The sequence below is a fragment of the Suillus fuscotomentosus genome (genome assembly GCF_016647785.1).
Source record: "Suillus fuscotomentosus strain FC203 chromosome Unknown F5891scaffold_7, whole genome shotgun sequence".
Lineage (NCBI taxonomy): Eukaryota > Fungi > Basidiomycota > Agaricomycetes > Boletales > Suillaceae > Suillus > Suillus fuscotomentosus.
Window position 1 is genome coordinate 1,157,300 of NW_024539519.1, and position 23,505 is coordinate 1,180,804.

The following is a 23,505-nucleotide window of genomic DNA, read 5'->3' on the forward strand; positions in this document are numbered from 1 at the left end:
CCCTTGTATCGCATTCCCACAAGCATCTACGTATCCATCACTCTCGACTCGAGCAGGCACTGGAAATCAGCCATCGGAGTCTTACCATTTGACGAATCCATCTTACGTTCGTCTTGTATTGTTGTATTGCCTCTAATTCATTGACTTAATATTGGTTTTCAGACACAGTATCAAGCGATGCTAGAACCGGCGCCTTACCCTCGAAGTCGAAGATCTTGTACCTACTGGGACCGCAGTATTCCTCGTATCAACACCATCTTCCAAAAGCATTGTTACACATTGTCAGCATATGGCTAGGTGGGCATCTCAGCGCCATGATGGAAAGTTCTGACAACTGAGCTACTGTGTTGAGGGTAGTGTTGCAATTGAACTGAGGTGACTTCGAAGTGAGTTCAATTCGGTTCAAAAATGAGGCTCGATTCATTTACACCTCATTGTAATAAGCATCAAATTAGGAACGAACAATCCTCAAATGTGTACTTTCAAGCTTCGGGCTGAGTCCATTACACTTCTATTCGTTCCACCTCGACCATCGAACCTAGAATGAACTCTCACCTCGATTCCGATCCGTTCAATTAGAGTATCTTGGAGCACACGCCCTTCAAATAAATTCCTCAGTGTGGGAGGCTCAGCTTGATTGGATAAGTATTTTCATGCACGGCAAGATGGCAAGCCCTCAACATTCACCGTTTTACAGACGTAAGTGACCTTATTTTATCTGAATCGTAAGACTTGATCTGTCCTGCATGATAGTGTGTAGACTTGCAACGTGTAATATCACACATTGACCTGCGTCGTGCTGCGATAATGATTATGTACGTCTTCATTGCGTGTAATTTACCATTCAATTTGACTTTTTCGGTCACAGCCTCATGCCCTCAATGAGCCGATCAGCAAACCTGGACCGCGTGTATGATTACATTGAGTTCACTCCGACACCACCCGACTTCAAGATTGCATAAAATAGCATCAACTGCGAGATGGCTTTGACTCGACACCCTGTGACCCACCCTCTCAGGTTCCAGCTCGTTGAGCATACTATTCCTCCCCATTGCATAATAAATGTCTGACTCTGGCTCAAATCCAATATCCTCAAGTTCTGATTCAGGCTCAGACTCGGTGGATGAAGAACGGCCTGTGGCTCCACCGGGTGTTAACGCTTCTATCGAGCACTACCAAGAGGTACGCTGTTGCTTTCATTCAGATCATATATACTAAATTCTAACATATGCCTTGATACATTAGTATATTAAATACCTCCAGCTTCAACAAGGGCGGCTCCAGCAGCAGAATATGTCTCTGAATGAGAGCAACAACATTCTTGCTGTGCAACAGCTGAAACGTTCTCGCAAACGCCCATCATCCAGGGTACCATCTGTATCACAAGTATCTGTAGCGCCATCTGTGTCTTCTGCATCCTCCGTCGTAGCTTCTGACTCATCGAAGACGGGTGACATCGACTCGGACAAGCTTATTTTAAGCTTGGCCAAAAAGTATGCACTCACTACCGAGATGTTCCTCCCCGACAAGGTCATTTTTCAAACAGACTGTCCTGATCCTCTAGTCGATTTCTCGAATCCAAATCGTTATGCGAAGAGGTCTACAGAAAAGGATGCACTTGTTGCTGAACTCTATGCATCCATTGACCACGTGTTGCATGCTCGGATGCGAACAAATCTGTTCTTCAACCAGGTGCGTAGTTTTTCCTACCTCAAGTCATTAATATTATCGTTATAAATTTAACCAAAACTTCATTTAGTTTGGGAGCGGAATGCAGCAAGCTCGCTCTTCATTCCTAAACAGCCTGCGTACCGTTGCAGGTGGCATCTTCAACATGCCTAACGAATATTTCGTTTCCAAATACGACCGTACTTCCCTCCGGCAGGTCACAGACTTGATTGGATGGGAAGCAGGCAAGGGAAAGATGTATGATATCTTCAAGGCGCCAATACTTTACCCTGACCACATCGTGAATGAGAAGAAAATTTTCAAAAATTGGATCGTCATCGCAAAGGTAGTCTACTCATCAATAACAGACCCAGCTACTCATATGTTGTTTCGAAGGTTATCAAGGTTGCGATATGTGGAAAGATGTCATTGTATTCCAAAGCGCGTGGCGGACCACCTTCCTATGCCAAGATATGGAAGCTTACAAGCTGCACTCCTGGCCTGATTGCATTTGGCGTCACATCAGTAAGGTTTCAGTACTCTAAATTTATACTGAGCTGATACTCATCACGCCCTGTAGATCATATTCATCCTATCTCCGGACCAGGAATTTTCGGGCGATGGAGTTGGTGCTATTTCCTCGATCACATATCACTCCGTCTTTCAGACAGTCAAGAAATTCTTCGTTGTTAAGTGGGCCCACCAGCACATCAAATCTATTGTCGACGAAATCAATGGATATGTCTTCGGTAGTACTGTAAAGATGCAGCCATCCGATAACACTCAGTGTACTGTGGAGCGCGTCACTGAATCACTCGATCGCATTATGGCTGCGCTAGACGCCAGCGATTCAGACTCGAACGATGAGTCATTGGAATATGTCAACTTGCAAGAGCAGGCTAATAAAGATGTACACCTTGCCACTGTAGCCGCAGCGCCAACCATCGCAACCTTGCAACCTACTATGTTCACTGTCGACACTCCTCGACTTGAAGTTGCAGCCCCAGGGCCTGCTGTCATTCCACAACCTTCTATCTCAACTCCACCTATTCCGACACCCATGGCACCGCATGCAGAGACTTCGGCCAATCCCCAGGATCAGAGTGAGGATGCATTACCAGCCGCCGGGCTTATTGGTGTTGCCAAATCTCAGGCAAAGACATCCAGGGGCAAGAAGAAACCTAAGTCGTCGGCCAATGATATCACAACTATTCGCCGCTCCTCACGTCACACAACAACATGAAATTAGAGTCCCCTACCTTGTAGTTGTGTTCCTAGTCTTACTATCAAGATCTGATCACACAATTCCTACAGACACGAGATTTTAGCTCCATTGTAATCTGAGAATGTTTATGTGTCCTTCGACTCGGAATGCATGCATATACTAGCCAAACACCCCCACATACCCATAATCGTGAACGGAGCACTGACAAGCGCGACACCTCGAAGTTTGGCGTTGATCTTCACGCTGGACGCCCCCACATACCCATAATCATGAACGGAGCGCTGACGAGCGCAACACCTTGAAGTTTGGCGTTGATCTTCATGCCAGACGCCCCCACATACCCATAATCATGAATGGAGCACTGACGAGCGCGACACCTCGAAGTTTGGCGTTGATCTTCACGCTGGACGCCCCCACATACCCATAATCATGAACGGAGCGCTGATGAGCGCGACACCTCGAAGTTTGGTGTTGATCTTCACACCAGACGCTACCACATACCCAGTTTGCGAATTCAGATGCGCCATATTGATAACCTTTCAGCTAGTTCCTAATTACCTTGTCTACAAGGTTGACACTCACAGCCGGAAAGATAAAGTTATGCGGCCGTGGGAAGCAATGGTCGATAAATTTACGATATTGTTACCTTGTATCACTGTAACTAGAACCAGTAACTCTCAACATCCTCCACGGTCTGCTTTACTTTCCACTGTTGCTCTGTCTCCTTCTCCTTCTTGGCCAACATTTATGGTCTGAATCGACCTGCATTCTTCTGGCGCTACCCAAACGTCCGTCTATTAATTTTTCAACCTACAATAAAACACGCTGACTCATTTTATTCGAAGTTACGACTAAGAACATCAACAAGAACAAGGCCGCTGGAATCTGCTAAGGACGGAATGATCACCCACCGGCTCCTGAACCCTCGCGATGTGTTTTGACCCGCAGGTCGGGGGCGAACACTCAACAGGTGATCACCCAGGAGGTACAACGTGTTCAGGCTGCTCAACGAACTTCTTTCCATCTCGTCTTAATAAAGACCGAGACACAGGAGGAAGTTCAAGACGATCGTAATGTCTTCTGATGCTCCCAAGACTGACATAGACGAGCAAACGCAACACGAGGCAGAAGTGGCGGCTGTTCTGGATGTCGATGTGGCACCTGAAGCTGACCTCGATGGTGACGAGTGGGGCGATCTCGATGCTGAGGATTTCGATGATCCATTGATGGTCAGCGAATATGTTGTCGAGATCTTCAAGTACATGAAGCAGACCGAGGTACGAGTCTCCGTATATTTTTATCATTCCGTTGTAATTAATGAAACACCTTAAGCTTATAACACTTCCTCATCCGAAATACATGGCATCGCAAAAAGAGCTGGCCTGGTCGATGCGTGGAATCCTTCTCAATTGGCTGGTGTAAGTACATGCACGGTTCTGATTACTTCATGCGACTGTGTTCCTCTGCGTGAACATTGTCGAAAGGTTCTTGTCAGCACACGTCGTCTCCCTCGCTAAACTTCAACTCATGGGCATTACGTCGTGTCTCCATTGCTTCCAAAGGTTGAAGAAATTGTTGCACCATCCATCTCGCACTTCCTTCACTGCGCGGACTCATCCTACACTGAATCCGATATCCTTCTCGCAGAGCGGTACATCCTGAAAACAATCGATTGGAACTTGAGCTATCCGAACCCGATGCACTTCCTGCGCCGCACACGCAAATCGGATGATCACAATGGGGAAACACTGGAGTGGCGGTTGCTGGCCACGCCACCTTCCCTGCTGCTGCTGCGCCGACCTGGTTGGGACACCTCATTCTCGGCAACAATAAATGGGTAAGTAGTGTAATATGTGCCATGTTCGATGTTGTTGATAACATTTCCGGGTTCTAGACTCTGAATCATGCCCAGAGCGATGGGAAGCGGGCGAGCGGGTGTCACTTAGCTAAGTTACCGGCCATTCATGCAAGACAAGGGAGTAGCTAGCGGCAGCAGGCTTGGACGGTGATGAGTATGAAACTTCGTAAGTCCGGTGACGTGCATTATCATTCAATATTCCTTCATCACGACTATCATTGTCCCAACACAACTGACGGTCAGCAGCAAACAGAGCAAGAAGGATGGGGGAGAGGGTCATTTTTACCGATATCATAATGTAGATTAGTATTTGTATTGACATCTCGCAATAACAATTGATATGCAATGCATGCTCATCACCACCTCGTTAGGATGGCATTAAGACTCGGTTGATATGCATATTAAAACTCAGTGGGTACCATTAAAATGGGCATTGATACTTGGTGGGTACATTAAAATGCCTATTATGTCATCATGTCGATGTGCATTTAAATGGGTCAAAATGCTGACTGTTTGATCATAATGTATTATAATAGGTCCGTGTCGTTAGGCCATTTTAATGGATTAAAATGCCGTAAAAAAAGTTCTGACATGAACAATGATCACCATGAACAGCAAGGCGTGACTTGTGAGAGTTTGGACTTAACAAGATTTTTGAATGTGTCCAGTCACATGACCATCATATCTCACTGCTGGTCTCGGTAATATCTACACAGTGCACACCATCCTCATTGACTCCTCGACAAATTGTTCAGCATGAAAGACGACATTATTGATGGCTATAGTACATTTACTTTTGCCATCTCCTCGCTCATTTATCTATGCTACACTTTTGCACTGCGTGCCCTAAAAATGTGGTGTCTATCGTGTCATGGAACGCCGGCATGCTGCAAAGCATGTGAAGCAAGATATTCATATTCGTCATGCCAGAAATCTCAAGAGAAAGCTTTCTGAGTCCAGACAGCCAAGTATCTATGCTGCAACATCTGCTGACCCTGATCCTTCACTTTCCCCTGCGAGTCATGATGACTTCAGCATGTATTGTATGGATGATTCACCTGTCGACACGCAAGCCAATGGACCGTCCATGGTGCCCGAAACAACACCACATGATATGGATTCCAAATATTCGTTAGCCGATCTCTGGAACAAGATCATCGGCAGTTGAACGCTCCAGCTTGATAATGAATTTCTGGACCTGTTTGCTGAACTGCAGGTGTCCGTTGCCTCAGGACAAATAGCCATCTCGATGCCCATCATTCCCACCAACAAGGAGCGTGAGCTTATCGACAACAGCGCACCTGATTTTGGGATTGAAATTCCTGGTGAGTGAACTATTCTGCCTGTGCTCTGTAATCTAATACTCAGAGATATTTGCAGATGACCTGCTTCTTGAACCAGCGAGCACCAATTACACTGTCTCCCCGGACCAGCCATTATATCCCTGGCCCTTGAAAGCAGTAGGTATTTTTTGCATACACATATATAATACATCTAACAACATCAAGCATTTCACCACCTCCCTTCTCTTTAGTTCCCCGCGGCTTCCGTTCTCCGAAGCCCAAAAGAAGGCTGTTTTGAATTGGGCCAAAGAACTTGGTGTCCGAAGCCTTCCATCACTTAGCGTGCTGAAGAAGTGTCAGAGTTCCCTGCAGGATCTTGTCGGCGATCCCACTGAGAAGGTAACATCTCACTCGGGAAATGTATTCTACATCAATAGTGTTGTGAAAGCAATTGCAAAGGTTCGTGGGATAGATATCTGTGCTGTTGTGATATTAACTTAATTGATAGGACTACGCCAATCCCCTCACTTGCCTCGCAATGCAAGACTATCCAGAGGATGGTGGAAAGGGAATGTCAGAAGTGTTCAATGGGAAGAAGATGCTGTTTGATCTCCCATCGCCACCAGCAGTTCAGGTGGACAGGACTGTGTATTTTACAGACAAATTGTTACAGGAGTCGTCAGGAGGCTATTTCATCCCCAAACGATTCTTTCTCGCTGCTGCTGATGCCCCCACTGATACCACCAAACCCTGCAAGCAATCAGAGAAAGTCCTTTATGCATTGGGTTGAGTCGTTGAACGGACGGAGTTATGTGGTCTTTATGTCTATGTAATGTGTGCTTGTACTCAAATTTGTATCAGGCTGGGTTCATTGTTAGTGATGACTGAGGAGATCATACCGACATCTATGTTTCTACGATCATTTGGAGACATTGCCGCAACCTGCAGCGAGCTTGACTGTGGCCTTATGCGTATGTTTTGCTCTGATCTAATTGGTGACTACGAGACTAAAGCATGGTTCAGCATCTTCTGTCAAATATGCGTTGCTTTCACCCAATCTGCTGCGAGAGAAGTCAAAAGGTCGAATGGTGCATACTGTCCCCTTAATTATCTTCATGGATGATGTTTCTGCCTTCAACATATAGAAAGAGAAGGTAAGCTGCTGCTTTCACAAATATTGGACTGCTGATGGCTGTAAGAGGATTCACTATTTAGATGAGACTAAAATTAATAAAATGAGATCAGGTGGACAGAAATTTGTATCAAAAAAGATGGGAGAACTATCAAGATAAAGAGAAGTCAAACAAATACTAAGGTTTTAAGGAGAAAATATAATGATATGGGGCTATATGGGATGAAATGAAGTGGGAATTTTCTATGAAGCTGAGGGGAGGATGAATGCAGAGAAGCAAATCTTCATTTCATGAGAGTATCTGCTTAGAAGTATGCAGGAGTCATGGGTTAATGAAGAAGATCCTATTTTGTTACAAGATAATGACCCTGAGCATACCTCTAAATTGGTCACCAATAGTTTAAAGACCATGATATTACTATTCTATTATGTTCAGCACAGATAGAAGACATCATCCCTATTGAATATCCCTGGGAATCACTCAAGAAATTGCTTGTAGCATATTAAGATCCATTATAGGGGCTATTTTAGCTATAGGACAGTGTTACAGCAGAATGTGATAAGAATACCAAGGAGGAATACCCAAAATTGATAGAGAATATGTCTAGAAGAGTGGCAGAAGTGATTAGGGGAAAAGGAGGTCACACATAGTACTAGAATTGTAGAGATTGTATTAGTCAAACTTAAAGTCAAAGAAGTGTCTGAATGAGTCATCATGTTAAAATAGTTATATCTTCACACAATGTCATTATATTCCCACGCTATAGGGAACAAAAATAAAGCTGAGATGCAGGTCCTTCCAATACCTTCCTATAGCTTAGTCATATTCCTATGTCCCAACACATGATAAAGCAATTATATGAAAAGCTATAAACATTCAGACACTTTTTTGAGCCACTGTTCCTTTTTCAGCATGTTAAACATCTTCATTGAATGTGAATCAACTACTGTGACTTCGAAACTCCATTGCTTTCAATATAAAGTACTGCAATAGACTCAGTTTCATTTATAGAATATAACCTGTTGAACAAGTAGACACAATTCTAAAGTTTGAAATTTTCATCATCAAAAATTGGAACATCTCTCCAAAAACTGTATTTTAGCACTGATAGAGGCCTGTAGGGCCTCTGGGTGAGTGTAAACAATGTTCTGAGGAATGTATACAGGCTCTGTGAGGTATCTAAGATGCAATCAATGCAATTATTTCATTCAGGAGTCCCACATGGCCTTGAGACTTGTAATTCACCAGAATTAGAGATAGTCTTCACAGATACAAATGTTAATGTTGACTGGCCAGCCTGTCGCTTCACTTTGGCTCATGCAGAGGCTTTATTAGGGCATGGCATGACTGTCTGTCAAGCATGAGGCAGATTCAAATGGATCAACAGGCCAACAAAAAATTGGACTACATATCTTTTTAAGCTAGCAAGCCTGTTGAAAATGTCAAACAGAGTTCTGAAGTTCAAAATAATGTGATGCAAAGGAGTTGAAATGGTGTTGCATTGTAGATGAGGAATGTAAAGGGTAGGTAAAAGAATAGTATGAGATATACCCAAGTAGTCCTCTGTGCACGAGCTAATGTCAGCCCAAGGGGACTGCTACTGAGAAGGTTCCTCTAAGTCTATAAAAGGAGGGAAAACACTGAATTGGATACTTAGTCAAGCCTGGTAAGATGTACAACAATGAGCAAAGCATGAAAGAGTAAGAGCACTGTGAAGCACTGCTGAGCAATGAAGTGTGATGGCATGCACTGAGCAGATGCAATGCAGGCATGCAGGTAATGGAGTGAAGCAACTATTTAATGAGTTGGAGGATAGACAAGCAGAGGTTCTAGTAGAGTGTGATGGTAAGCACTCATGTATAATTAAGTCACTTAGTGTCGGTCAGCAAATAGTATCATAGGGATTTAGACTTAGAGTCCAACATTGTGTGGAAAGAAAGATGTCCATTATACAGCACACCTGATGTTCCCATGTATCTAGGCTAATTAGACATGACAGCTGGGCATGATGGCAGGTCTTATTCGACTGGCATTTAGCTGTAGCCACCCAAATGAATAATTATTCGATAATTCAAAGCCTTTGAGTGTAGCAAATACTTACTGCTAGCGTAGGGGGGTAGTATAGAGCCTCGGCAACTTCAGCAACCTGCTCCCGGTGTGCCTGGGAGTTATTTTAATGTATCCGTCCATTAATAGAAATACCGCCAGCAGTCAAAGGGCCACGTCACCGCCGAGCTTGCTGTGCGAGACAGCGAGCTCGAGTATCTCGCCACTACATTCATCAATTGAAGCTGGGTTTTTTTAAACAGGTAGTATACAATGTAAGTAATGATTATCTATTATTATGCATCTCCAGCAACCTGCAGGATGGCTTCCAGGACACGAGAGTCCTCCTCCCCATCTGCATCAGCAATCTCCTCCTCCAGGTCCTGCAGCACCTCATCCTCACCCTCCTCCATCATAGTGGGGCCCACAGGAAGGAGCTTCGCAGGAATGCACACGGCAGCTGCACTCGCAGCTGCACCAGGACCTTCCTCGACACTTTCACCTGGTGCGATCAATCCTGTAAAGCCCGGCAATGCACTGATTTCGTGCAGGCGGCGGAGGTGGTAGGATGTAAATCTAGCGCGTATGTTCCGGTGTGCTCCAACTTGATGGGCGAGGGCAGGATGCATCGACTGAAGCTGCTTCTGGCACTCAGTCAAGTAAAGTTCTTCGTCACGCAAGTAGGTGGCCATGCGACGGATCTCGACGTTGAGGCGCTGTATTTCCTCGCTAGCCCGACGCATCTTGAAGTATGTATCCATCGTATGTCGACCTGTAGGAGTGGCCCAAGGGCAGTGTGAAACGTCTTGCCGTGCATCTCGCAGAAGGTCGAAGTCTGCAACAAAGGCATACTCGACAACATCTTCCCATGACAGAGTAGCGCGTGGGGGAGAAACAGCGCGTGCTGCTGTATTGTACTTGTCGAGAGCTGTGCGTATTGTGGCTGAACGCACTTTCAAAGCCTTGCCAATGTGTTTCCGAAGCTTGTAACCTGGTAGGAAATCAGCGAGATTCAAGCGAACACATTTAGACTAACCTGTTCCCGCTCTATTCATCTTTGAGAGCTCAAAAATTCGGGCGACAACCAAACCTTCCAGGTTATCGAGCGCACGTTGCAACTTGCGATTGGCAACTAGACAACCAGCATCTCTCCATTCCGGATCATCAGGTACCCATCTCCGAGTGATCCCGAGTTTGACTTCAAGCTCCTGGACGACCTTCAAATCCTTATCGTAGTTCTCAATCGTGTGTCTCCACGCAGTCTCATTCCTCGTCGTTGAAGTGACATCGTGGGCCCCAAACTGTACGGTTCTCGGTGTGGACACTGCCCAAGCCATAGACGCGGCATCGAGATCTTTTCTAAGTGAACCTTGTTAGCTCATGCATGAATCAACACAGCGGATACGCACCTGCTCCCAGACAAGTTCACCAGCCTCTGCCAATACTCCATGTGGAGTGTCTCGTGTTCCGGCTCCTGCGTGAGGGACATTAGGTAGCTGCGTTCCTCGGCCAGCCAAGCGTCGAAAACATTGTCATCTGTGACACCGAGCTCGGCCATCAGTTTGGGTAGTGTTGTGTGGGCGTCATGGAGCACATTGAGTGCCTGCTTGTAGTTGTTATATAGAAATGTAGCTAGCAATTGATCAAATGTTAGCGCTGTGTCCTACTTGCTATTGATGTGATGACTTACTAAGGTTCACATACACTTCAAAATCATCATTATGTTGAAAATAGTTGGCAATGGCTTGTCGCCGGTGGAAGATACTGGCATAACGAACAGATGCCGCCAGCGCATTGGACTTGGAGAAGATGCGTTCGCACCCTTCAAGATCTTCAAGTCCGAGTCCGTCGATGTAGGTGGTGAGATGATTGAGTTGACAAAGGCGTCGGTGAGCGTGTCCGTGGAAAGCTCCAACAAGGGAAGTGTGGTTGAGATTGTGTGCACGGCGTCCCAGAGAACTCCGGCTGAGCGTGGTTTTGAACCTGCAGCCGACATCGTAGCCACCACCCAAGTCCTTCCAGAATGTATCCAGTAGTTTTGAGACCACTGCCAGAGGGTATTTGGATCTATAAGTCAAATCAGCGAGCAAAAAACAAAAGATAAAACTACTTACTGTTCGCCGCTCTGCACCATGTCAGCAATCAGAAGCGAGAAGCCGTGACGACAGGCAGACATGAAAATCCCGGATTCATCAAACACACCCCACATCTTCCTCATCTTCTCGTCCCTCATATTCTTCCATCGTCCCGCACAAGGATTGTCCTAAACACCAGGTAAGCAAACAGAGTAGGCATGAAGAAAGACTTACCTCGTCTTCATCTGCCATCATATCTGCTGGTGAGTCGGCCAAAAATTGATCTACATACTCCCTTGATAAATACCGGTGTAGGAACAACAATACAATGAGGAACAAAAGAAGCTCCTGACTGTATCTGTAAAAGTTGTAAGGTCGCGCGCTGCCTAGTCTGCGTTACTTGAGAAGCAAGTGCGTTTGACCCTATAGGGGAAGTGAGTGCAGCAAGGATCTAGAAGTGTGCGCTTAAGCGAAGCGCGAGAAAGCGCAGGTGCGCGCAAGGTACAAAGGCGCGGGAACGCGCGCGCGTATTAGCGCGAAGCGTGGGAAAGCGCGCGTGCATATGCGGAAATGAGAAACTAAGCTTAAGTAGTGATATAAAGCAAGATAAGAGATATAAGAGTGCAAAATGTAAAGGAATAGCTTTCTACTATATTCTGCTAAGTAGTAAGTGGGTAGTAACTAGTAAGTGAAAAGTAGGAAAAGTAAGGTTCTAGTGTAGTATGTACTGCTGGCGCTTATATAGCGCGCCTAAGCGCGCTCATGCGGAGCCGAAGCGCTACCGAGTAGGTATGTAAAAATATATATGAGTGAGAAACTATGATAAAAATAAAGGTGGAACTATGCTAATAAAGGAAATGGAAATATACATACTAGGGAGCTTGGTGGACAGTGGATGGATGCATCTGGATGGCTGGCGCTATAGGGCGCGCAAGCGCAGGAACGCGCGCGCGCGTATACATCGTGAAGCGCGGGAATGGTGCGCGCATGGCGCGCGTTGCGTGGGAAAGCTGCGCCTCATATAGAGATAGCTGCGGGTAGCGCACAGAGTAATGCTATGAGTTCGTGCTGTGTACTCCTTGGTGAAAACTACCATATCACACCATGAGAGGCATGATTCTCTACATCTCCCAGGGACTTAAATTCTGAGTGTCCCCACTCAGCGCGCGCGTGGTGAGGATTTTGCGTGATAGTATGCGAGTGCGATGCATGTATGATGCTTGGGTTGTGGGGTGATGAATGTGCAAGTGCAGGAATTGTCGCGCGGATGTGCATGACGCGCGGGAATTTGCGCGCATGGTACGCGCGAGGCGCGAGAATGTGCGCGCGCTATGCGTGAAGGCGCGGGGATAAAGCGTAGCATGGCGAATTGCAAGGGTGACTCTGGGGTGAATAGTGTTCCATGGGTGTGAGGCGATGATGTGAGAGTGATATGGACATGGCGCGCGAGGCGCGGGTGGGATGCGCGCATATGGTGTGAAGCGCGGGAAAGTGCGCGCGCGCAAGGCGCGAGAAAGTGCGTGAGTGTCGCATGTGTTGTATTCTGTGGGGATGATGCGAAGTGGCGCAGTCCAGGAGCGATCCAATCCATGTCCAAACCAAGTCCTATTAGGCGTGCTAAATATTAGTTGCTAAAGGTTTGAACAGCATGAGTAAAACTATATGTGAAAATATGAAGGGAAAATGGTAAACGTTGCGGATGTCCTATCCGACTTGTCTTCTTCATGCAGCTGTCAACATCTACACCTTCCTATGAGAAAGGCGCGGGAAGCGCGCGCATAAAGCACATGTGCGCGCAAGGTGCGTGAACACGCGCGCGTGCGCGTGAGCGTGGGGAGACTGCACGCATATGTGCGCGTTCTAAGGTAAAAAGGAGCATGGTGCCGCGTCATGCATGCGAAGAGAAAATATACTATTGAGCTAGGCGGGCACGTTCTATGATTGTTTTTTTCTTCTATGTTCTTCTAAGTGATTCCTATATGCATATATATCAGTGTGTTATTAGTTCTTTGGACAGCATTATAATGAGAGAAAATGAAAATGAAAGCGCTGGACGAAACCCAGGGTAAAACAAACAATATCCTATGAAACAGTGTTGGTATATGTTCCTCCTTTGATGCGCCGCTGGAGCGCTCGATCCTCCTCCTTGAGCGCGTGCGAGCGCGCGTGACTAGCGCGCTTCGCGTCTCTTGCGAGCTAACACTTTACCCAAGGTAGGGTTGGAATACGCGAGGCTGGCGCGCTTGGGGGGGCTTGTGACTGGCAGAATGAATTCCTGCACAACGCGCTGCAGGTTGAAGGCGCGCCAATGGGAGGCGCTGTGAGGGGTGTAGAGGCGTCCTACAAGCTGATAGGATGCGCGCGATGTGCGCGCCTTGGGGTGATTTCGCGCGAATTTGATTATATTGGCCGAACACGCGAGGAACGGCCATTTCTCTGAAAATGGATTAGCGAGAGACATATATAGCGTGAAATTAGGCGCAAATGTTGCGTGAATGGGCTGTAAGGGTGGTATATCAAGGCGCAGTAGGCGCATAGGTGAAGGAGAATAGTGCGCATCAAGGCGCACAGGAACAAAATTGACATGGTAAGCAAAAGTACGAAGAATGTGAATAAATGTGGAGATTGCAAAGTTAAAGATGATGATAGGGGGGTTAGGCGCATATGTATGTGTCAGGCGCGCGCCTATGTCGCGCCTGGATGGCTGAATGGAATATGTCTTGAGTTGAATGAAAAATTTGTGATTTAAAGGGGGAGAAATGATAGAAATGCGATAGCGTGAAAACTCTGCTAAAATTATGAGTGCGCGAGGCGCGGGAATGCGCGCGCGTATTGCGCGATGCGCGTAATCATGGCGCGTGAACAAGGGGTAGTGCAAGGATGAAATTAAAGTGTTTGGAATGGTCATATAGCTCCTTAAGAGCTTTAAACATGAAAGAGACAAAAAGCGCGAAATGAGATGAGGGTAAATATACAATACCTCTAGGCGCGCGCATTGCGCGTCCTCAGGCGCAATATGGTGCGCCTGAGTTGCGCCAGGGTCGCCTGAGACATGCTCTGCTTGGTGGTTAGGTGGTATGATGCATGGATGCTTTACTGGCACGCGATAGTCACTGGAAGCAAAAAGCGCGACATGCGCGCGATCATTAGTGACAGTTGGAGTTACCAGAGGCAAACTCTGGTTGATGCAAGGTGCAACTTGAGCCTCTGATGTGGTAGGAGGCTCCTCTATAGGTGCGCTAAGGTGCAATAGATGTTTAGGGTCATCCCTGACCTCTGATGATGCGAATGGCGAATGCGGTGATGGTGATGGTGCGATTGGCGAGGTTTCTTCCTTAAGCGATGCGATAGGCGGGCGCGTTTCAAGCGATGGCGTAATAACGTCCACAATGGGCGCATTACTGTGCAATAGATATTTAGAGTCATCCCTGACTTCTGGCGAGGTGATAGCGATAGGCGCGCGTGTTTCAACTGGCGCGTTAGTGTGCAATAGATATTTAGAGTCATCCCTGACTTCAGGCGCAATTGATGGTGATGGTGATGATGCGGATTGTGAAGGAGATGGTGCTGCTGAGGATGATGGTGAAGAGGCGCCTGCGGTGCGCTTCTGGTTGCGCTTAGCAAGCGCGCGCTCGAGTTCGTGATCTAAAGTGGTGCGTTCTGGTATGGCTTTGCATGCTGGTGCAGTTGATGGTTGAGGTGCGCGTGAATCGTGCGAAGGCGCGGGAAAGGCGCGCGTGCGAGGCACGAGAATTGGAACTGGTGGCCTTTTGTTAAGTGCAACTTCCGAGGGTGCGCGATAGAAGAGTCCAGCTGTCGCATTAGCGCTAATGGTCGTATCCTGTGTTGCGCGACTCGCTTGATAGCGATCTTGGCACTTAGCCACTGGTGCGCTAACTGGCGTGTTTGGCGCTATAGTGGGCGCGCTAATTGGTGCGCTTACTGGTGCGCTTGGCGCGGGAAAAGCGCGCCCAGATAATAGGAACTGCGCAGCTGCAAAGACGTCCATAAATGGATATGGGTCGTATGGGTGGTGGTCAGGGAACTTGATCATAAGGCGCAAGCGGATTTGCGCCTGAGCATCGCTAGGGATTCCTTCCATGAATAAGCGGTCGCGTTCGGCCTTTCCAATACAGTCTTCGTCCATGAGTGGCTGCATAACCTTCCTGAATGCGCGCAGGTAATTGCTGAGTTCTGTGCAAGAAGGCATTGGTTTGTTAGCGTATTCGCGCGCGATGGCGCGCAAGTCCGCAAGCGCGTAGCGTCTTTTACCATCCCATCCAGGATACATTACCTTCACCTCATCTAAAAAGGCGCTGTAATTATCTACTGCCGCTTCTGGCATGCCTCCCCATAGTTCTCGATCATCGCGCGCAAGGTAGCAGATGATACCTTTGATGCGGTCAAGTCCTTGGAGTCCTGCTTCATCAGCAAGCTGCTCATAGGTGTCAATAAACTCGGCCAGGTTGTCTGTAGTGCCATCGAACTTGGGCGCGTTTGCTGTGCCGCGGATGGGCATTCTATAAGGCATTGCAGCGTGAAAAAGCGCAGGCGCGCGCGAGGCGTATCACAGGTGCGCGCGTGAGGCGCAGAGCGTGGGAAAGCGCGCGCGCAAGGCGCGAAAATGCGTAACTAAAAATTGGTTAGCTTTTGAATATGTAAAGAGATTGACCTTTATGTGTTAAATAGCGTGAAGTGCGAAGATGCGCAAAACTAGATCTTGCTGACTGCTCCCCTCGCGGTGGGCTCCAGTTGTAGGAACAACAATACAATGAGGAACAAAAGAAGCTCCTGACTGTATCTGTAAAAGTTGTAAGGTCGCGCGCTGCCTAGTCTGCGTTACTTGAGAAGCAAGTGCGTTTGACCCTATAGGGGAAGTGAGTGCAGCAAGGATCTAGAAGTGTGCGCTTAAGCGAAGCGCGAGAAAGCGCAGGTGCGCGCAAGGTACAAAGGCGCGGGAACGCGCGCGCGTATTAGCGCGAAGCGTGGGAAAGCGCGCGTGCATATGCGGAAATGAGAAACTAAGCTTAAGTAGTGATATAAAGCAAGATAAGAGATATAAGAGTGCAAAATGTAAAGGAATAGCTTTCTACTATATTCTGCTAAGTAGTAAGTGGGTAGTAACTAGTAAGTGAAAAGTAGGAAAAGTAAGGTTCTAGTGTAGTATGTACTGCTGGCGCTTATATAGCGCGCCTAAGCGCGCTCATGCGGAGCCGAAGCGCTACCGAGTAGGTATGTAAAAATATATATGAGTGAGAAACTATGATAAAAATAAAGGTGGAACTATGCTAATAAAGGAAATGGAAATATACATACTAGGGAGCTTGGTGGACAGTGGATGGATGCATCTGGATGGCTGGCGCTATAGGGCGCGCAAGCGCAGGAACGCGCGCGCGCGTATACATCGTGAAGCGCGGGAATGGTGCGCGCATGGCGCGCGTTGCGTGGGAAAGCTGCGCCTCATATAGAGATAGCTGCGGGTAGCGCACAGAGTAATGCTATGAGTTCGTGCTGTGTACTCCTTGGTGAAAACTACCATATCACGCCATGAGAGGCATGATTCTCTACACCGGTCACCTCGAACCACCTGCGTAGAAGGGAGTTCGGCAGAGCGTGGAGGCGCGTTGTCGTTGTCATCGTCTGAGTCAAGTTTTTTTAAAACTCGCTTCAGCGAATCATTGCCGTCCATAGTGTAGAGTAGGCTGAATTTCAAAGGTACTTCACCTTTGAGCGTGTATGTACACGCTGGACATGCGTGCTTCAGGCGCCAAATTGGATCGGAGCGGCTGATCGCTTGGTGAACCAGTGAGTCAACATTGGCGAGAATTTGTAAGTAAACGTCAAGCGCGATGGAAAATTGACGCGACAAGTATGGATAGAATTGAACCTGATATAAAGCAAGGTTGAGACATTAAGTATGAGGAAAAAATGAGGTACGCACACCTTGCAGGTCACATAACGTCCTCACGTAGGCCTGAATTGAGAAATGCGGGTTGCGCTGACATGCGATCCGATAGAAATCGAGGGCCTCCATTGTTATTGCGGTTGTTGGGCTGATAGGAGAACAAGGGATCACGCCTTGGCATACGAGTGCAGACGCGATGAAGGTGTCTGTTGAAAGAATACCAAGCGGTATTCTTTCAGCGTCTAATGTACATCAGCAATCCGTAGCCAGTACGTCATCAGAAGCTCACAAAATACATCTACTACCTTTATCTCAATCGACCCTGCATTCATGTCTTGAACATCCGAGTAGCGAGAAAAGAAACCTCGCCCGTCCAACGTGCTATGAACAAGGTGCCAGTCCATGTAAGCGTCTATTAATGCTGACATTTGGGTGTCAAAGGCCTGTGTACGGCGCCTAGTCCTGTCACGTCTGGTCCTGTAGTCCGTGCGACGATTACAAGACTTTCCTGTGTTTCTAGTGTAGAACATTTTGGTATGGTAAGTCTCAACACCTGATGTCGCAAGGTCAACTCACATTTTCCAGAAGTCACCCACAAGTTTTCGAGTGAGTTCTTGTAGCTCACCGCCCACATGACTAATATCTATTGGCTCAGAGCCATCCAGGACGTTCGCGCCGAAGTCATCGTCCCCGTCGAACCCACATTCACCGAAGTCAGAAGCATTGCGACTTTGTCGCAATGCTTCAAGGGCGCGCTTTTCCTCTGCGCTCAGTACTATGTAAGTGTGTTAGTTTCTTTTTGATCCTGATCGCACTAACGAAATAGATTGTTTGCCGGTGCGTACCTTTCATTCGGCTCTTCTTGCGCACGCTTACACCTGCTGCTCGTTCAGCAATTTGTTTTGAACCTAGGACTTCCTGTCAAGGATGAAGACCCCGATTGATGGGATCTCGGTGGGATATGACATGGCGAATTTTCTGCGAGGTGAGTCCTGTGCGATTTTTGAGTCGTTTGTTGAGGTGCCCGGGTGCCATTGTTTTTTAGAGTCGAGAAACATCTTGCCCACGTGACGGCGCAGACTTAACAATTTCTAACAACGAAGACTGATCCCTCCATCATGAGCTCCCGGTCAACACAAGGTAGGCACACCACTTACTTTTTTGTGTTCTCATTAACGAATTTTCTAGATCTATGGCATCTGCAACCGTTGGTGACTCGCACTTGGACCAACTGGATGACGCAGACACAGTCCGAGCGAAAGACAATGCGGACCAAGATAACTGGGGGTGCCACGGAGACCGAGACGATTAAGGAGAAAACTCGGACGACAGACAGAGAGTCGACGCAGAAGATCACTGGTCCGGTAAGTGCATTTGTGAATGACCCGCAAACAATGTACTGATATCAAATATAGCCTGATCTCTCCATCTTAAACACTCAAGTCGCACAGCCCCCATCACAACCTCCTTCATCACCCACGGAGTCTGTTTCACTCAGTTTGGTCACTCAAGATGCTCCAGAGACGCCTCCTTCCTCACCCTCTTCTACATCCCACTCGAGTGATGATTTGTGGGCTCAAGTGGAGGACTTATCAGGCCTTATAGATGGAATAGATTTAGGCACTTAAGTTCTTACATACAATGTACCTTTGATCTTCGAAAATGCTATCAAATCGATACGAAAATTGTTCCGTCGATATTTGTTCCTTGTACATGCACTTAAGTTTGTGTCCCGAAGTGTGGCTCAATTTCATGTCTGATTAACAGTAAAATCAGTTAGCGCAAACTGTCGGTCACATCCAATCTATGCTTCTACTTTGCAACAACACGAACTATGCATCCCAAGTACAAAACTGCAGAGGAGCGCAGAGAAGCTCGACTTAAAACTAAGAAGGAGAGCTATGCACAGTGATTTTGTTCAGTTCTCGTCACTTCGGCACTGACTCAATACATTCCTAGTCGCCGAGTCCAAGAACAAGCAAAGTCCCGCACACGATGGCGACATCGTAGAGGAGCAGCTATGGTAAGTACTCAGTTGAAATCTACACACATCTCACCAATGTCTGCACTTAGAATACTCAAGATCTTCTTCAGCGCCTCGATGATCTATGGTTAGATCTAGGTTATCGTGGCAGCACTCTCCAATACGAGTTCTTGGAAGCGCACGGGTTGTCGATCGTGATGGAGGTCGATCGAGAGGGTTGGGATTCAGTCAAACCGCAATGTGACGCAAGGCTCGCAGAGGTGAAGATTCTCCTCCAGCAAGTATCAGACCTGCGTACTGCAGCCTGTGATGCCAGCGGGCCACTCACGGATCAATTACGGGACAGAATAGTATCTGCCGTGGACACAGTAGGTTTGCATGTCCGTGCATTGGAAGAGCTGTTGTCGTTGATGGACATTGGAGTGGATACTTACTTTGATGCCCTTCAATATGGTTCACTCGTCTGGCAAGGTCCCAAATAATGTAGTGTAGATCAGCAAGGCCATGATATTCAATTCAAATTTTAAAAAAGTCTGAGCCAAGAATACAAAATCTACCAAGAGACGTCAAAAGATGCATAGATGAGTGCCAGGCATCTAGTAGGGGCAATGAGTCGGCTGACCATTTGATTGCTGGTCCTTGTGAATTGATTAAAAATTTATTTCATAGCGTGAGTTAACTGACCTTAGTGATACTCGAACGAGCATCACTAAGGTCAGTTAACTCACGCTACGAAATAAATTTTTAATCAATTCACAAGGACCAGCAATCTGTTGTGTAGTGCTAAGTATTACTGCCCTGGCGGCCTTGCCTCCAACTCTCGATATAGGAGTATTGTGCACAGCCACATTGACAATGTGGTGGCATTGCTGCCGGTACGCACGGAAGCAAATGTTCGAATTAGTAAGTCAGTCTTGTTAAACCGTCAGTAGTATAGTCCCCTCTCTTGATGTTCTGCTGGGCCTGAGTTGGGTTCATCACAGGGTTGATATTCAAGACCTGGTTCATGTGAGGGTTGATGTTGCTGCTGGCGTTTATTGGCCTGGGCATGATGCTAAGGTGCGTGTTTAAATTCATTGAGTGTTGGTTTCGATTAACGTTCAGAACACCCATGCCGCCGTACGCAGGATTCACCTGGTAGAGAGGATGGTGGGAGCATGCCCAACACTGAGGCGTCATGTTCATGCGTACCTGAGGGTTGCTGAGGTTTGGCATACCACTCATCATATTGGACATGTCCATGTCCCCACTCATGTTCTGCATACTGGCAGGCATGTTCAAAGGAGCTGCGCGAGTGTCAAATTATGTGCCATCCGCTCTGCCATGACAGGTGAGTTTTCAAAGCACCGTCCCTCTGTCCAACCAAAGTTCTTACATGTTGTTAACATGCTTTCGCCGTGCGCAAGCACGTGACTTCAAGGTCCTAGAATCCGGTCAAGGTAAGCAATTAATTTTTGTGATTCCGTTGACAGTCGTTGCCCTCTCATTTTCACTGATTTTTTGCTTCAGCTTTGCTTGTGCTTCAGCTTTGCACAATGGACTTGCCAAATTTTACGTTCCCACCTGACTTCAACTTCCAGTGTAGCGGCTCTCTGCAAGGTAAGTAGCCAAATTCATTGTTTGACTTATAAATTTTTTAATATACATCCTAGGGAATGGCAACACTAGCGCAGATTACCCTCCATATCCTCCTTCCATGATGGCCGGATGTCCGTTTCACGCAACCTTCCCATATTCCCAGTCGTTCGATAGCAGAATCGATTGGAATGATCCATCGTTATACCAGTCTGCCCCATCACTGTCTGATCTGCTCAACGGGTGCCATGACACGTGGAACACGTTGTTACCTCCTGCCCCTCAAAATAACGCATCAGACATGTCCCACGCCGTCAACGCATCGTGGGACGCGTCTCAACAGACCACTCTACCCGCTGGACACGAAGACGCGTGTCAACAGACCACTCTACCCGCTGGACACGAAGTGTTAGATGCATACCGTGCCATCAACACATCTCAACAAGCTACTCTACCAGCTGGACATGAAGTGGCGAATTTGAATGGTGCGGGTCTCCATCACATCACTTCAGATTACTAACACGTCATTTCAGACCACTCAGGACAGCAAGACAACAACGAGGAGGCGCTACTCAACTCTCATGTGGAGACTGGCACATCAGAAGTCCCTGCTGACGCGAACAACTCATCATGGGCTGCTAGGAATCCAGATCGGCCTGTTTTGATGTCTCGAGCCCCTCTTAATGCTGCGCAGAAAGCACAAGCCAATGCACGAAGAGCATCACAAAAAATTTCAGCTGCACAACGCAAGGAGACTGAAGACACGCTCACTGGTGCCATCCGACGGATACTTGCAGAGCAAAATGACAGGATCGAGGCCATCGCGTCCGAACATGGCGTCACTCAAGACAAGGTGAAGAAGCTTATGGGAGGTGAAAGGTACTACAAAAAAGGGAGCCGAAATACGCAACTCGCCAATGCGTTGATACATGCAAAAGCGCAAGAGGTCAATGCAGGTCAGTCGTGTGCCTCGAGACATTTGCGTGCATAATGTTAATAAAACAATAGATCGTCCTCGTGGCGCCAAGTATTCACTTGATGAGATTCGAGAAATGGTCAAGGCAGACGAGAGTATGCAAAACCTAGTTCACGAGGAGCAGCAAGAATATATTACCAAACTCAATGAATGCCGTGCCCTCCAGAACATGAGTATTCGCGCAACGAACACTGCAGCAGCCCGAGATGTTCAGTCAATGTTAGATAATGTCTTTAAGATGGTGGGTTCAATGCAACACTTTGTTTAATGTTAGTTAACTGTTCTATAGCTTGATGGTCTCGCCCTTCGAACTGGAATCTACACCTGCCTCTTCACCTCCCGTGGACATGTGTACGATACCGCGCAAGCAACGTGGTTTGGCACAGATAATGTCATGGACTTCTGGGAGGATGTCCTTCAAACAGAGGCTGACGAAATCACACGGAAACTGGAACAATGGGCATGTATGGCAGGTCGAAGTATGTTTTTTCTGTTTTTTTTTTTTTCTTTTGTTTGTAGATATTCTAATTCACTTAGACCTCGACGAACGTGAGACGGTACAGAATCACATATTACAGTGACCTATTTCCGTATAATACGAGGGAACGGACGTGCATAATATCCCGTATGATACGGGCCAGCGGACCATGGGCCCATGATCAAAATATCCTCGACTATGACGGATGGGCCGGGAGGCAAATTATTCCCGATGGAGGCGGGTGGGCCCATGCAGGGGATATATAGAGTAGATGAGTGGGCTGATGTACATGAATATTAGGTAGACGGGTGGGCCGAGGTAGTTGGATATTATGCAGATGGGTATATTAAGGTAGATGTGTATGAGATAGATGGGTAGGTACTTGTTATCACATTCACGGGTGGGCCCAGACACATATTAAATTAGATGGGTGGGCCGAGGGTATTATACAATATTGTATTATACGGGTGGGCCCAGACGCATATTAATTAGACCGGTGGGCCGAGGGTGTTGTATGGGATGTTGTATTAGACGGGTGGGCCGAGGGTGGTATAAAATATAGATGGGTGGGCCCATGTGTATCATAATTGTAAACACGATGGAGCTGAGGTAGTTGTACATCAACCAAATCAGAGGAGGTAATAAAATCAAAGTTACCAAGTTCCTGGAGCAGCAGGTGATCTCCTGACATGGCCTTTGATGGTGCACAGGTTGTCTTGCAAAATTTGGAATCCGGGGTGCGAAGCTTGTGTTACCCTATGAGAAGCCAAGTTCCGATTACCAACCTTTGGGTCAACCGTACTCAGAGGAGGTAATAAATCAAAGTTCCTGAGTTCCCGGAGCAGCAGGTGATCTCCTGACATGGCCTTTGATGGTGCACAGGTTGTCTTGCAGAATTTGGAATCCAGGGTGTGAAGCTTGTGTTGCCCTATGAGATGCCAAGTTCTGACCACCCAAATTTGGGTCAACCATACCGACTTCCAAGTTCCGGGACCCGGGAGTCGACAAATGAATATCTGATAACCAGCACACTTCCAATCAGGTAGTATTTCATTGAGCAATGAATCATCCAAGGGGTCTCTTATCAGACTCGGTAGTCAATATAGGCAAATGATAATGAAAACATGAAAGTTGTTATTATGCTATTTTTCAAACCCGAGACCCTGAAACCCATTGTTCAACATGTCCATTTTTCACTCACTGCACAAATCACCAAGTTTCAAGTGCCAAAGCATGAAACTTGAAACCCAGTGTGCAACATGTCCATTTTTCATGTACATTACACAATTCATTGAGTTC

General features: G+C 47.0%; 8 protein-coding genes across 8 annotated transcripts; 6 read left to right on the forward strand and 2 right to left on the reverse strand.

The window, feature by feature from the left end:
- Nucleotides 1-1,783: 1,783 nt before the first annotated feature.
- On the forward strand, nt 1,784-2,533 carry F5891DRAFT_934331 (uncharacterized protein; the record flags this gene model as incomplete). The annotated part of the gene is made up of 3 exons (XM_041374014.1): nt 1,784-2,014; nt 2,065-2,193; nt 2,249-2,533. Coding segments are annotated over 3 exons (645 nt in total), but the record flags the coding sequence as incomplete, so codon positions are not given.
- Nucleotides 2,534-3,966: 1,433 nt separating this feature from the next.
- On the forward strand, nt 3,967-5,919 carry F5891DRAFT_1253880 (uncharacterized protein; the record flags this gene model as incomplete). The annotated part of the gene is made up of 3 exons (XM_041369928.1): nt 3,967-4,170; nt 4,456-4,730; nt 5,682-5,919. The coding sequence occupies 3 exons, from the start codon at nt 3,967-3,969 to the stop codon at nt 5,917-5,919; spliced, it is 717 nt and encodes a 238-aa protein (XP_041231119.1).
- Nucleotides 5,920-6,262: 343 nt separating this feature from the next.
- Nucleotides 6,263-6,746, forward strand: F5891DRAFT_927092 (uncharacterized protein; the record flags this gene model as incomplete). The annotated part of the gene is made up of 2 exons (XM_041373892.1): nt 6,263-6,493; nt 6,543-6,746. Coding segments are annotated over 2 exons (435 nt in total), but the record flags the coding sequence as incomplete, so codon positions are not given.
- A 2,763-nt stretch (nt 6,747-9,509) lies between these two features.
- F5891DRAFT_976459 (uncharacterized protein) lies at nt 9,510-11,540 on the reverse strand (the record flags this gene model as incomplete). Its single annotated transcript, XM_041376602.1, has 6 exons — nt 9,510-10,204; nt 10,250-10,572; nt 10,623-10,845; nt 10,904-11,280; nt 11,328-11,476; nt 11,523-11,540. 6 exons carry the CDS (start codon nt 11,538-11,540, stop codon nt 9,510-9,512), a joined length of 1,785 nt encoding a protein of 594 aa, XP_041231121.1.
- Nucleotides 11,541-16,481: 4,941 nt separating this feature from the next.
- F5891DRAFT_1183493 (uncharacterized protein) lies at nt 16,482-18,228 on the reverse strand (the record flags this gene model as incomplete). Its single annotated transcript, XM_041366286.1, has 8 exons — nt 16,482-16,548; nt 16,605-16,762; nt 16,825-17,175; nt 17,230-17,435; nt 17,483-17,709; nt 17,770-17,968; nt 18,039-18,111; nt 18,160-18,228. 8 exons carry the CDS (start codon nt 18,226-18,228, stop codon nt 16,482-16,484), a joined length of 1,350 nt encoding a protein of 449 aa, XP_041231122.1.
- An 83-nt stretch (nt 18,229-18,311) lies between these two features.
- On the forward strand, nt 18,312-18,821 carry F5891DRAFT_1183494 (uncharacterized protein; the record flags this gene model as incomplete). Its single annotated transcript, XM_041366287.1, has 3 exons — nt 18,312-18,333; nt 18,382-18,557; nt 18,609-18,821. 3 exons carry the CDS (start codon nt 18,312-18,314, stop codon nt 18,819-18,821), a joined length of 411 nt encoding a protein of 136 aa, XP_041231123.1.
- Nucleotides 18,822-19,027: 206 nt separating this feature from the next.
- On the forward strand, nt 19,028-19,659 carry F5891DRAFT_1183495 (uncharacterized protein; the record flags this gene model as incomplete). The annotated part of the gene is made up of 3 exons (XM_041366288.1): nt 19,028-19,101; nt 19,153-19,216; nt 19,267-19,659. The coding sequence occupies 3 exons, from the start codon at nt 19,028-19,030 to the stop codon at nt 19,657-19,659; spliced, it is 531 nt and encodes a 176-aa protein (XP_041231124.1).
- Nucleotides 19,660-21,455: 1,796 nt separating this feature from the next.
- On the forward strand, nt 21,456-22,194 carry F5891DRAFT_936926 (uncharacterized protein; the record flags this gene model as incomplete). The annotated part of the gene is made up of 3 exons (XM_041374066.1): nt 21,456-21,708; nt 21,761-21,969; nt 22,018-22,194. Coding segments are annotated over 3 exons (639 nt in total), but the record flags the coding sequence as incomplete, so codon positions are not given.
- Nucleotides 22,195-23,505: the final 1,311 nt, after the last annotated feature.